The sequence below is a fragment of the Pseudophryne corroboree genome, chromosome 10 (genome assembly GCF_028390025.1).
Source record: "Pseudophryne corroboree isolate aPseCor3 chromosome 10, aPseCor3.hap2, whole genome shotgun sequence".
Classification (NCBI taxonomy): Eukaryota; Metazoa; Chordata; class Amphibia; order Anura; family Myobatrachidae; genus Pseudophryne; species Pseudophryne corroboree.
In genome coordinates, this window is record NC_086453.1 from 144,324,912 (window position 1) to 144,339,981 (window position 15,070).

Consider the following 15,070-nt stretch of genomic DNA (forward strand, 5'->3'; position numbering starts at 1 on the left):
GAGAGAGAGAGAGAGAGAGAGAGAGAGAGAGAGAATAGGAGAGAGAAGTGAGTCAAACAGGGAGCAAATGAATGTGGTGTCAATAGCCTCAATGTTACGATTAGTGATGGTAGCCTTAGGAGGTAGAGATGGGGAAGCAGAGAGAGATAAGTTAAAGGAGAGTAGATGGTGGTCAGAGAGGGGAAATGGGGAGTTGGATAAATCAGAAATATCACAGCGGTGAGTGAAGACCAGATCCAGTGAGCTCCCATTCACATGGGAGGGTGAGCAGGTCCACTGGGCGAGACCAAGTGAAGAGGTGAGGTTAAGGAGTTTAGAGGCAGGGGATTGTGTGGGGATATCGATAGGGATGTTGAAATCGCCTAGGATAATGGAGGGAATGTCAGAAGAGAGGAAGTGAGGAAGCCAGGAAGCAAAGTTGTCAAGGAATTTGGAGGCAATGCCAGGGGGGGCGGTAAATGACAGCTACTCTAAGTTGGACTGGTTGGAAGAGGCGTATAGCATTTTCATACATATACTGTATATCAAAAAGAAAATAGCTTCCTCCATGGTAGGCAACAAGTGCTCTTTATGTCAGTTTAACCCTACTTAACGCTTTGGAGGGTGGAATCCAAAACTTGCAACCTTAAGCTGTTGCTGAAAACAAGCAACTTGAATGTAATTTATGTGGACATAATATTTAATTGTACACGTATTTCTTATACGACATAAAGTGCGCAATTATTGGGTTTTCTACACTTGAACAGTGTTTATCCCTAATACTATAAAACTTTTTTTTATAAGAAAGTTTTGTCCATATATTAATGTAATGTATGCATATTTATTGTTAGTTTTTTATGTCACCAGTTGGATTACTGTATATCTTTAAACACGGAACGCTGTCATTCCCGGTGATGTTTGCCAATGGAAGTGACAGACAGACGGATGCATGAATTATGTTACTGCATGTAATACCTGTTCTTGTGTAAAGTCCAAATTCTCTTCCATATCTGTTTGTTTTGTATGATTTCCATAATTCTTTATGATATGTCTCACATATTCCCCCACTGTGTTTTTCAACTGGAAAGAAAACACAAACAAATTAACTGGGCCCATTAAATAGCAAGTTAGGCTACAATATGACACGGCTATACTGCACAATAGGGTATGTATTACTCAGCTGACAAATAAAAATGTAGACTTGTTTTTTTTCCTATAGTATTAGATATGAGAAGTATCAAGAAGCTCAAACTTACCATGAATTATTGGATGTAGGTATAAGAACCTGAAACGTGTGGTGTTAGCTGTGAGTTTTACGGGTAGTAATGTTTTAAACGAAGATTAAGACATGGGCTTAGCCTTTATGGATCTCATACACTATAAAAATCTGAAACTGTAAAAGCCCAGCATGCCAGTTGAGTCTGTTATATACCTCCCTCCTAACAGGAGTATATTAATATATTTAAAAAATAATCTATTCCAGATGTCAAAGTAAACTTTACAAGACTACTAGATCCACCTCATAATGGTATAATGTAAGGACCCTTATGTAAGCACATACCACTGTAACTAGATAGTGATGATCAGCTCACACATTAAACAGTGGTGAACAGCACTAAACATATATCCAGCTTAACATGTTGCATGTTGAGATATAAGACCTACAAGATCTAACTGGAAATCTACAAAGTTATATAAGAAAACAGAATTTCGGGAGGGATGGAGGTGATTGAAACGCAAATTCAACTTTATGGAGAATGAAGTATAGCATTAACAGCAACCATTACAATAATTATATTATGATAAGATTTATACCCAAACATAAACGCACATCTTCAGGTTATTACATTTCCTTGTTACCCTGTACTCTGCCTGACTCCCCTCATGTACGAACACTGGGCCTAAAAGCACACAATTGGGCAAAACCATGTTGCACTGCAGTTGGAGCAGATGTAACATGTTCAGAGAGAGTAATGGGCCCTACACACTGGCAGATAAAACAGAACGATATGAACGAGAACTCGTTCATATCGTTCTGTGTGTAGGCACCAACGATTAACGATGCGCGGCCCCGTGTTTGTTAATCGTTGGTGCCCCGTCGCTTGAGCATGCAGGCCAATATGGACGAGATTGTCCATATTAGCGTGCAGTGCTATGGAGCCGGGTGACGGGGGGAGTGAAGAAACTTCACTCCCCCCGCCGCCGGTTCACCCGTCGGCTGTATCCGCCATTGGGCAGCTCAGCGGCGGATCAGTATGTGTGTGTAGGGCCCATTAGATTTAGGTAGGGTCTGTTCAAGCTGAAATTAAAATTGCAGTGTAAAAAAGTAAGCAGCAAGTCTAAATCTAAGGGGCCCTACACACTGGCAGATAAAATGCACGATATGAACGTTAACTCGGTCATATCGTGCAGTGTGTAGGCACCAACGATTAACGTCGCTTATGAATGCAGGCCAATATGGACGAGATTCACTCCCCCTGTCACCCACCCCCCGCCGCCGGGTTGCCCGTCGGTCGTATCCGCCGTCGGGCAGCTTGGCGGCGGATCGGTAAGTGTGTAGGGCCCATCAATCTCTCTGCACATGTTACATTTGCCCCACCTGCAGTGCAACATGGTTTTGCCCAGTTGCTTGCTTTTTTTTGGTTTGCTAACAAACCTGAATAACCCCCGGTATCCCTATTTGTAATTATCCTTCAGGTGCAATCGATAAAGCACTTTCTCATACGTCCTAGAGGATGCTGGGGTCCACTTCATGACCATGGGGTATAGACGGTTCCGCAGGAGCCATGGGCACTCTTAAAACTTTTCAATGGGTGTGAACTGGCTCCTCCCTCTATGCCCCTCCTCCAGACCTCAGTTTTAGAAATGTGCCCAGGCAGACTGGATGCACTCTGAGGAGCTCTACTGAGCTTCTCTGAAAAGACTTATGTTAGGTTTTTTATTTTCAGGGAGAACTGCTGGCAACAGTCTCCCTGCTTCGTAGGACTGAGGGGGCAGAAGTAGGAACCAACTTCCTGAAGAGTTTCATGGCTCTGCTTCTGGCTGATAGGACACCATTAGCTCCTGAAGGGTACTGAACGCTAGCCGTGTCTAGATGCTCACTCCCACAGCACGCTGTCACCCCCCTCACAGAGCCAGAAGTCAGGTGAGTAGAAGAAGACAGATCTTCTATCAAGTAAAGTGACGGCTGAGGTACAACGTGGCTGGCGGGAGCGCAGCGCGCCATTGCTGCCCACACACACAGACACTGCAAGGTGCAGGGCACGTGGGGGGCGCCCTGGGCAGCAAAATACCTATATAAACTGGCAAAAAGGGGGCATAAGATGCCCAGGCACAGCCCTAGCCCCTCCAGTATAAATATTATGCAAAGTCTCTGCGTTAAAAACGCGCCATTGCAGGGGCGGAGCTTCTTCCTCAGACAGCCAGCACACAGCTCAGCACCATTTTCTCTCAGGCTGCAGAGACAATGCTGGTCCTCCTCCACTTCTGACTACAAGTATCAGGGTGCATAAAGGGGGGTCACAAGTGGTTTTGGTGCTTTACAAGTGTGTTTTACTGTGTAAAAAGCACTGCATGTCAGTGGGCATTCTGTGTTCACAGGCATTAGATATTGGCGCTGGGGTTGTGAACTGGCTGCTCCTAAACTGTGTCCCTCTGACAGATTTTACTGTGGGTCTGTCCCCTATAAGTCCCAGTGTGTCTGAGTGTGTGTTGTACACGTGTGTGACATGTCTGAGGCAGGGAGTTCCTCCCCGGAGGAAGCCATTTTAGGGACACAGAGTTGTAATGTGGTGGCGCTGCCTGCACACCAAGAGCCTGCATGGGTGAAAGAAATACGTGATAGTATGCATCATATCAATAGGAGATTAGATAAATCTGAATCTCATGCTGAGTGCTGGAGAAAATCTGTGGAAGATGTGATTTTTCAGGGCTCTGTTCTTCCATATGCAGGCTTTGGGTCACATAAGAGAACATTTGCGAATATTGTGAAAACTGATACCGACACAGACACTGATTCTTGTGTCGACGATAGTGACTCCAGAGACATAGATCATAAATTGGCAAAAAATATACAATATATGATTGTAGCTATAAGGGAAGTTCTGGAAGTCACGGAAGCCACTCCTGTACCTCAGGAGAAGGCGTATTTCTATAAAGAAAAGAAATCCAAGGTCACTTTCCCTCCTTCCCACGAGCTTAATACTCTCTTTGAAGGGATGTGGGTGAATCCCGAAAATAAATTTCGTATTCCCAAGAGAATTCAGATAGCTTATCCTTTTCCGGTGGAGGACAGGAAAAAATGGGAGACACCCCCTGTGTTAGACAGTGCACTTGTCCAGGTTGACAAAGAAGGTAATTCTCCCTGCACCTGGCACGGCTTCCCTAAAAGAGCCGGCAGACCGAAAGATGGAAACTACATTGAAATCCATTTATGTTGCCAATGGTACGCTGCTCAGGCCCACAATTGCTTGTGCGTGGGTGAGTCACGCTATTGAAAAATGGTCAGAAAGCGTGTCATCAGAAATTGACACGATTGATAAAGATGAGATACTCCTTAAATTAGGGAATATCAAAGACGCTGCCGTATACATGCTAGAAGCGATGAAAGAAATTGGACTCTTGAGTTCACAAGCCGCTACCATGGCAGTATCGGCTCGGCGGGCGTTGTGGATTCGCCAGTGGAACGCAGATGCAGATTCCAAAAGAAATATGGAGGCTCTCCCATATAAAGGTGAGGCCTTATTTGGCGATGGACTGGATGCGTTAGTCTCGGCGGCTACCGCAGGTAAGTCGACATTTTTGCCCTCTGCGCCTGCACCGGCAAAAAAGACATATCACCCGCACATGCAGTCCTTTCGGCCCAATAAATACAAAAAAACGAGAGGTTCCCCCTTCTTTGCAGGTAGGGCAAGGGGAAGGGGAAAGAAGTCCACAGCGGCTTCAGGTTCCCAAGAGCAGAAGTCTACCCCTACTTCTGCCAAATCTTCAGCATGACGCTGGGGCTTCTTTGCGGGAGGCCGCTCTGGTGGGGGCACGTCTCAAACTGTTCAGCCAAGGTTGGATTCTGTCTGGCCTGGATCCCTGTGTGTTGCAAATAGTGTCCCAGGGATACAAGCTGGAGTTTCAAGACGTTCCCCCATGCCGATTTTTCAAATCGACCTTGCCAGCTTCTCTTACGGAAAGGGAAGCAGTAACAGCGGCAATCCAAGAATTATGTCAGGATCAGGTCATAGTCCTGGTACCTTTGTCACAACAAGGGGAGGGGTTTTATTCAAGCCTTTTTGTAGTTCCGAAGCCGGACGGCTCGGTCAGACCGATCCTAAACCTAAAAAAATCTGAATCTCTACTTGAAACGACTCAAGTTCAAAATGGAATCACTGAGGGCAGTGATTTCCAGTCTGGAGGAGGGGGACTACATGGGGGTAAATTTACTAAGATGGGAGTTCTATTTAAGATGGGATGTTGCCCATGGCAACCTACCAGATTCCAGGTATTATTTTCTAGAAGGTGCTAGATAAATGAGAAGTAGATTGGTTGCTATGGGCAACATTCCATCTTAAATAGAACTCCCATCTTAGTAAATTTACCCCATGGTGTCTGTAGACATAAAGGATGCTTAACTGCATGTTCCCATTTATCCTCCTCACCAGGCTTATCTGAGATTCGTGGTTCAGGATTGCCATTACCAATTCCAGACGTTACCTTTCGGTCTCTCCACGGCGCCGAGGTTATTCACCAAGGTGATGGCGGAGATGATGGTTCTCCTGCGTCAAAAAGGAGTCAATATAATTCCTTATCTAGACGATATCCTGATAAAGGCGAGATCCAGGGAGCAGTTGTTACAAAACATCACACTCTCCCTATCCAAAGTCACAGTTGGAACCGACGACAAGATTGTCTTTTCTCGGGATGATTCTGGACACAGAAGTTCAGAGAGTATTTCTTCCGGTGGAAAAGGCTCTGGAGATCCAGAAAATGGTAAAACAAATATTGAAACCATCAAGTGTGTCAATCCATCAGTGCATTCGGTTGTTGGGGAAGATGGTGGCGGCCTACGAGGCCATACAGTTTGGCAGGTTCCATGCCAGAGTATTCCAGTGGGACCTGTTGGACAAGTGGTCGGGATCCCGCCTACACATGCACCGGAAGATAATCCTGTCGTCAAAAGCCAGGATTTCGCTCCTGTGGTGGCTACACAGTTCTCACCTACTAGAGGGACGCAGGTTCAGGATTCAGTACTGGGTCCTGGTAACCACGGATGCAAGTCTCCGAGGCTGGGGAACTGTCACTCAGGGGGAAAGCTTACAAGGAAAATAGTCAAGTCAGGAAGCCTGCCTTCACATAAACGTGCTGGAATTGAGAGCCATTTACAACGGCCTTCAACAAGCGGTACATCTTCTTCAAGATCATCCCGTGCAGATCCAGTCGGACAATGTAACAGAAGTCGCATGCATAAACAGGCAGGGTGGAACGAAAAGCAGAGCGGCAATGGTAGAGGTGACGAAGATCCTCCTCTGGGCAGAAAGACATGTAAAGGCTCTGTCGACAATTTTCATTCCGGGAGTAGACAACTGGGAAGCAGACTTCCTCAGCAGACACAATCTCCATCCAGGAGAGTGGGGCCTCCACCAAGAAGTCTTCGCAGAGGTGACAAGTCTTTGGGGAGTTCCTCAAGTAGACATGATGGCATCTCGTCTCAACAAGAAGCTTCAGAAATATTGTTCCAGGTCGAGAGACCCTTAAGCAATAGCAGTGGAAGCGCTACTGGCCCAGTGGGTGTTCCGGTCGGTATATGTCTTCCCTCCACTTCCGCTGATCCCAAAAGTGCTCAGGATCATAAGAAGAACAAGAGTTCGAGCAATCTTCATTGCCCCACACTTACCAAGGAGGGCTTGGTACCCAGATCTTCAGGAGTTGCTCATAGAAGATCCTCGGCCTCTTCCTCTTCGCGAGGACCTGCTGCAGCAGGGGCCGTGCGTGTATCAAGTAGAGATGAGCGGGTTCGGTTTCTCTGAATCCGAACCCGCACGAACTTCATGTTTTTTTTCACGGGTCCGAGCGACTCGGATCTTCCCGCCTTGCTCGGTTAACCCGAGCGCGCCCGAACGTCATCATGACGCTGTCGGATTCTCGCGAGGCTCGGATTCTATCGCGAGACTCGGATTCTATATAAGGAGCCGCGCGTCGCCGCCATTTTCACACGTGCATTGAGATTGATAGGGAGAGGACGTGGCTGGCGTCCTCTCCGTTTAGAATAGATTAGAGAGACACTTGATTTACTAATTTTGGGGAGCATTAGGAGTACTCAGTACAGTGCAGAGTTTTGCTGATAGTGACCACCAGTTTTATTTATAATCCGTTCTCTGCCTGAAAAAAGCGATACACAGCACACAGTGACTCAGTCACATACCATATCTGTGTGCACTGCTCAGGCTCAGGCCAGTGTGCTGCATCATCTATTATCTATATATAATATTATATATCTCTGATTATCTGTCTGACTGCTCAGCTCACACAGCTTATAATTGTGGGGGAGACTGGGGAGCACTACTGCAGTGCCAGTTATAGGTTATAGCAGGAGCCAGGAGTACATAATATATTATATAGTGAGTGACCACCAGACACACAGTGCAGTTTATTTAATATATCCGTTCTCTGCCTGAAAAAAGCGATACACACAGTGACTCAGTCAGTCACATACCATATCTGTGTGCACTGCTCAGGCTCAGGCCAGTGTGCTGCATCATCTATATATATTATATATCTGTCTGACTGCTCAGCTCACACAGCTTATAATTGTGGGGGAGACTGGGGAGCACTACTGCAGTGCCAGTTATAGGTTATAGCAGGAGCCAGGAGTACATAATATTATATTAAAACAGTGCACACTTTTGCTGCAGGAGTGCCACTGCCAGTGTGACTAGTGACCAGTGACCTGACCACCAGTATATATAATATTAGTAGTATACTATCTCTTTATCAACCAGTCTATATTAGCAGCAGACACAGTACAGTGCGGTAGTTCACGGCTGTGGCTACCTCTGTGTCGGCACTCGGCAGCCCGTCCATAATTGTATATACCACCTAACCGTGGTTTTTTTTTCTTTCTTTATACATACATACTAGTTACGAGTATACTATCTCTTTATCAACCAGTCTATATTAGCAGCAGACACAGTACAGTGCGGTAGTTCACGGCTGTGGCTACCTCTGTGTCGGCACTCGGCAGCCCGTCCATAATTGTATATACCACCTAACCGTGTTTTTTTTTTCTTTCTTTATACATACATACTAGTTACGAGTATACTATCTCTTTATCAACCAGTCTATATATTAGCAGCAGACACAGTACAGTGCGGTAGTTCACGGCTGTGGCTACCTCTGTGTCGGCACTCGGCAGCCCGTCCATAATTGTATATACCACCTAACCGTGGTTTTTTTTTCTTTCTTTATACATACATACTAGTTACGAGTATACTATCTCTTTATCAACCAGTCTATATATTAGCAGCAGACACAGTACAGTGCGGTAGTTCACGGCTGTGGCTACCTCTGTGTCGGCACTCGGCAGCCCGTCCATAATTGTATATACCACCTAACCGTGGTTTTTTTTTCTTTCTTTATACATACATACTAGTTACGAGTATACTATCTCTTTATCAACCAGTCTATATATTAGCAGCAGACACAGTACAGTGCGGTAGTTCACAGCTGTGGCTACCTCTGTGTCGGCACTCGGCAGCCCGTCCATAATTGTATATACCACCTAACCGTGGTTTTTTTTTCTTTCTTTATACATACATACTAGTTACGAGTATACTATCTCTTTATCAACCAGTCTATATATTAGCAGCAGACACAGTACAGTGCGGTAGTTCACGGCTGTGGCTACCTCTGTGTCGGCACTCGGCAGCCCGTCCATAATTGTATATACCACCTAACCGTGGTTTTTTTTTCTTTCTTTATACATACATACTAGTTACGAGTATACTATCTCTTTATCAACCAGTCTATATATTAGCAGCAGACACAGTACAGTGCGGTAGTTCACGGCTGTGGCTACCTCTGTGTCGGCACTCGGCAGCCCGTCCATAATTGTATATACCACCTAACCGTGGTTTTTTTTTCTTTCTTTATACATACATACTAGTTACGAGTACACTATCTCTTTATCAACCAGTCTATATATTAGCAGCAGACACAGTACAGTGCGGTAGTTCACGGCTGTGGCTACCTCTGTGTCGGCACTCGGCAGCCCGTCCATAATTGTATATACCACCTAACCGTGGTTTTTTTTTCTTTCTTTATACATACATACTAGTTACGAGTATACTATCTCTTTATCAACCAGTCTATATATTAGCAGCAGACACAGTACAGTGCGGTAGTTCACGGCTGTGGCTACCTCTGTGTCGGCACTCGGCAGCCCGTCCATAATTGTATATACCACCTAACCGTGGTTTTTTTTTCTTTCTTTATACATACATACTAGTTACGAGTATACTATCTCTTTATCAACCAGTCTATATATTAGCAGCAGACACAGTACAGTGCGGTAGTTCACGGCTGTGGCTACCTCTGTGTCGGCACTCGGCAGCCCGTCCATAATTGTATACTAGTATCCAATCCATCCATCTCCATTGTTTACCTGAGGTGCCTTTTAGTTGTGCCTATTAAAATATGGAGAACAAAAATGTTGAGGTTCCAAAATTAGGGAAAGATCAAGATCCACTTCCACCTCGTGCTGAAGCTGCTGCCACTAGTCATGGCCGAGACGATGAAATGCCAGCAACGTCGTCTGCCAAGGCCGATGCCCAATGGCATAGTACAGAGCATGTCAAAACCAAAACACCAAATATCAGTAAAAAAAGGACTCCAAAACCTAAAATAAAATTGTCGGAGGAGAAGCGTAAACTTGCCAATATGCCATTTACCACACGGAGTGGCAAGGAACGGCTGAGGCCCTGGCCTATGTTCATGGCTAGTGGTTCAGCTTCACATGAGGATGGAAGCACTCAGCCTCTCGCTAGAAAACTGAAAAGACTCAAGCTGGCAAAAGCACCGCAAAGAACTGTGCGTTCTTTGAAATCCCAAATCCACAAGGAGAGTCCAATTGTGTCGGTTGCGATGCCTGACCTTCCCAACACTGGACGTGAAGAGCATGCGCCTTCCACCATTTGCACGCCCCCTGCAAGTGCTGGAAGGAGCACCCGCAGTCCAGTTCCTGATAGTCAGATTGAAGATGTCAGTGTTGAAGTACACCAGGATGAGGAGGATACGGGTGTTGCTGGCGCTGGGGAGGAAATTGACCAGGAGGATTCTGATGGTGAGGTGGTTTGTTTAAGTCAGGCACCCGGGGAGACACCTGTTGTCCGTGGGAGGAATATGGCCGTTGACATGCCAGGTGAAAATACCAAAAAAATCAGCTCTTCGGTGTGGAGGTATTTCACCAGAAATGCGGACAACAGGTGTCAAGCCGTGTGTTCCCTTTGTCAAGCTGTAATAAGTAGGGGTAAGGACGTTAACCACCTCGGAACATCCTCCCTTATACGTCACCTGCAGCGCATTCATAATAAGTCAGTGACAAGTTCAAAAACTTTGGGTGACAGCGGAAGCAGTCCACTGACCAGTAAATCCCTTCCTCTTGTAACCAAGCTCACGCAAACCACCCCACCAACTCCCTCAGTGTCAATTTCCTCCTTCCCCAGGAATGCCAATAGTCCTGCAGGCCATGTCACTGGCAATTCTGACGAGTCCTCTCCTGCCTGGGATTCCTCCGATGCATCCTTGCGTGTAACGCCTACTGCTGCTGGCGCTGCTGTTGTTGCCGCTGGGAGTCGATGGTCATCCCAGAGGGGAAGTCGTAAGCCCACTTGTACTACTTCCAGTAAGCAATTGACTGTTCAACAGTCCTTTGCGAGGAAGATGAAATATCACAGCAGTCATCCTACTGCAAAGCGGATAACTGAGTCCTTGACAACTATGTTGGTGTTAGACGTGCGTCCGGTATCCGCCGTTAGTTCACAGGGAACTAGACAATTTATTGAGGCAGTGTGCCCCCATTACCAAATACCATCTAGGTTCCACTTCTCTAGGCAGGCGATACCGAGAATGTACACGGACGTCAGAAAAAGACTCACCAGTGTCCTAAAAAATGCAGTTGTACCCAATGTCCACTTAACCACGGACATGTGGACAAGTGGAGCAGGGCAGGGTCAGGACTATATGACTGTGACAGCCCACTGGGTAGATGTATGGACTCCCGCCGCAAGAACAGCAGCGGCGGCACCAGTAGCAGCATCTCGCAAACGCCAACTCTTTCCTAGGCAGGCTACGCTTTGTATCACCGCTTTCCAGAATACGCACACAGCTGAAAACCTCTTACGGCAACTGAGGAAGATCATCGCGGAATGGCTTACCCCAATTGGACTCTCCTGTGGATTTGTGGCATCGGACAACGCCAGCAATATTGTGTGTGCATTAAATATGGGCAAATTCCAGCACGTCCCATGTTTTGCACATACCTTGAATTTGGTGGTGCAGAATTTTTAAAAAAACGACAGGGGCGTGCAAGAGATGCTGTCGGTGGCCAGAAAAATTGCGGGACACTTTCGGCGTACAGGCACCACGTACAGAAGACTGGAGCACCACCAAAAACTACTGAACCTGCCCTGCCATCATCTGAAGCAAGAAGTGGTAACGAGGTGGAATTCAACCCTCTATATGCTTCAGAGGTTGGAGGAGCAGCAAAAGGCCATTCAAGCCTATACAATTGAGCACGATATAGGAGGTGGAATGCACCTGTCTCAAGTGCAGTGGAGAATGATTTCAACGTTGTGCAAGGTTCTGATGCCCTTTGAACTTGCCACACGTGAAGTCAGTTCAGACACTGCCAGCCTGAGTCAGGTCATTCCCCTCATCAGGCTTTTGCAGAAGAAGCTGGAGGCATTGAAGAAGGAGCTAAAAGGGAGCGATTCCGCTAGGCATGTGGGACTTGTGGATGCAGCCCTTAATTCGCTTAACAAGGATTCACGGGTGGTCAATCTGTTGAAATCAGAGCACTACATTTTGGCCACCGTGCTCGATCCTAGATTTAAAGCCTACCTTGGATCTCTCTTTCCGGCAGACACAGGTCTGCTGGGGTTGAAAGACCTGCTGGTGACAAAATTGTCAAGTCAAGCGGAACGCGACCTGTCAACATCTCCTCCTTCACATTCTCCCGCAACTGGGGGTGCGAGGAAAAGGCTCAGAATTCCGAGCCCACCCGCTGGCGGTGATGCAGGGCAGTCTGGAGCGATTGCTGATGCTGACATCTGGTCCGGACTGAAGGACCTGACAACGATTACGGACATGTCGTCTACTGTCACTGCATATGATTCTCTCAACATTGATAGAATGGTGGAGGATTATATGAGTGACCGCATCCAAGTAGGCACGTCACACAGTCCGTACTTATACTGGCAGGAAAAAGAGGCAATTTGGAGGCCCTTGCACAAACTGGCTTTATTCTACCTAAGTTGCCCTCCCACAAGTGTGTACTCCGAAAGAGTGTTTAGTGCCGCCGCTCACCTTGTCAGCAATCGGCGTACGAGGTTACATCCAGAAAATGTGGAGAAGATGATGTTCATTAAAATGAATTATAATCAATTCCTCCGCGGAGACATTGACCAGCAGCAATTGCCTCCACAAAGTACACAGGGAGCTGAGATGGTGGATTCCAGTGGGGACGAATTGATAATCTGTGAGGAGGGGGATGTACACGGTGATATATCGGAGGGTGAAGATGAGGTGGACATCTTGCCTCTGTAGAGCCAGTTTGTGCAAGGAGAGATTAATTGCTTCTTTTTTGGGGGGGGTCCAAACCAACCCGTCATATCAGTCACAGTCGTGTGGCAGACCCTGTCACTGAAATGATGGGTTGGTTAAAGTGTGCATGTCCTGTTTTGTTTATACAACATAAGGGTGGGTGGGAGGGCCCAAGGACAATTCCATCTTGCACCTCTTTTTTCTTTTCTTTTTCTTTGCATCATGTGCTGATTGGGGAGGGTTTTTTGGAAGGGACATCCTGCGTGACACTGCAGTGCCACTCCTAGATGGGTCCGGTGTTTGTGTCGGCCACTAGGGTCGCTAATCTTACTCACACAGTCAGCTACCTCATTGCGCCTCTTTTTTTCTTTGCGTCATGTGCTGTTTGGGAAGGGTTTTTTGGAAGGGACATCCTGCGTGACACTGCAGTGCCACTCCTAGATGGGCCCGGTGTTTGTGTCGGCCACTAGGGTCGCTAATCTTACTCACACAGCTACCTCATTGCGCCTCTTTTTTTCTTTGCGTCATGTGCTGTTTGGGGAGGGTTTTTTGGAAGGGACATCCTGCGTGACACTGCAGTGCCACTCCTAGATGGGCCCGGTGTTTGTGTCGGCCACTAGGGTCGCTAATCTTACTCACACAGCTACCTCATTGCGCCTCTTTTTTTCTTTGCGTCATGTGCTGTTTGGGGAGGGTTTTTTGGAAGGGCCATCCTGCGTGACACTGCAGTGCCACTCCTAGATGGGCCCGGTGTTTGTGTCGGCCACTAGGGTCGCTAATCTTACTCACACAGCTACCTCATTGCGCCTCTTTTTTTCTTTGCGTCATGTGCTGTTTGGGGAGGGTTTTTTGGAAGGGACATCCTGCGTGACACTGCAGTGCCACTCCTAGATGGGCCCGGTGTTTGTGTCGGCCACTAGGGTCGCTTATCTTACTCACACAGCGACCTCGGTGCAAATTTTAGGACTAAAAATAATATTGTGAGGTGTGAGGTATTCAGAATAGACTGAAAATGAGTGTAAATTATGGTTTTTGAGGTTAATAATACTTTGGGATCAAAATGACCCCCAAATTCTATGATTTAAGCTGTTTTTTAGTGTTTTTTGAAAAAAACACCCGAATCCAAAACACACCCGAATCCGACAAAAAAAATTCGGTGAGGTTTTGCCAAAACGCGTTCGAACCCAAAACACGGCCGCGGAACCGAACCCAAAACCAAAACACAAAACCCGAAAAATTTCAGGCGCTCATCTCTAGTATCAAGACTTACCGCAGCTACGTTTGACGGCATGGCTGTTGAGCGCCGGATCCTAGCCCGAAAGGGTATTCCCAAGGAAGTCATCCCCACCCTTATTCAGGCCAGGAAAGGAGTAACGTTGAAACATTACCACCGTATTTGGAGAAAATATGTGGCTTGGTGTGAATCCAAGAAGGCTCCTACGGAAGAGTTTCAGTTGGGACGTTTTCTCCATTCTCTGCAGGCTGGTGTGGAGGCGGGCCTCCGATTGGGATCAATCAAGGTCCAGATTTCGGCCTTGTCAGTGTTCTTCCAAAAACAATTGGCCTCTCTTCCAGAGGTTCAGACCTTCATGAAAGGGGTTCTGCACATCCAGCCTCCATTTGTGCCTCCAGTGGCACCATGGGACCTTAATGTGGTGTTGCAGTTCCTTCAATCGGATTGGTTTGAGCCTCTACAAGAGATAGAGTTGAAGTTTCTCACTTGGAAAGTGGTGATGCTTTTGGCATTGGCATCCGCACGGCGGGTGTCTGAATTGGGGGCCTTGTCTCACAAGAGCCCTTACCTGATCTTCCATGAAGATAGAGCAGAGCTGAGAACTCGTCAACATTTTCTTCCAAAGGGGGTTTCATCTTTCCACATAAACCAACCTATTGTGGTGCCAGTAGTTACTGACACGTTCACTGAGTCAAAGTCTCTAGATGTGGTTAGGGCTTTGAAGATTTATGTCGCTAGAACAGCTCGAATACGGAAAACAGAGTCTTTGTTTGTCCTGTATGCTCCCAACAAGGGGGGTAATTCCAAGTTGATCGCAGCAGGAATTTTGTTAGCAGTTGGGCAAAACCATGTGCACTGCAGGGGAGGCAGATTTAACATGTGCAGGGAGAGTTAGATTTGGGTGTGGTGTGTTCAATCTGCAATCTAATTTGCAGTGTAAAAATAAAGCAGCCAGTATTTACCCTGCACAGAAACAGAATAACCCACCCAAATCTAACTCTTTCTGCACATGTTATATCTGCCTACCCTGCAGTGCACATGGTTTTGGCC

At 46.7% G+C, this 15,070-nt stretch overlaps 1 protein-coding gene across 1 annotated transcript in view; it reads right to left on the reverse strand.

The window, feature by feature from the left end:
* LOC134966254 (leukocyte antigen CD37-like) overlaps positions 1-15,070 on the reverse strand; it is a 218,208-nt gene that overhangs the window by 26,888 nt on the left and 176,250 nt on the right. Inside the window, exon 6 of the mRNA XM_063942845.1 lies at positions 955-1,059. Within this exon, the coding sequence (XP_063798915.1) occupies positions 955-1,059 (105 nt within the window). The remainder of the gene's footprint in view (positions 1-954; positions 1,060-15,070) is intronic.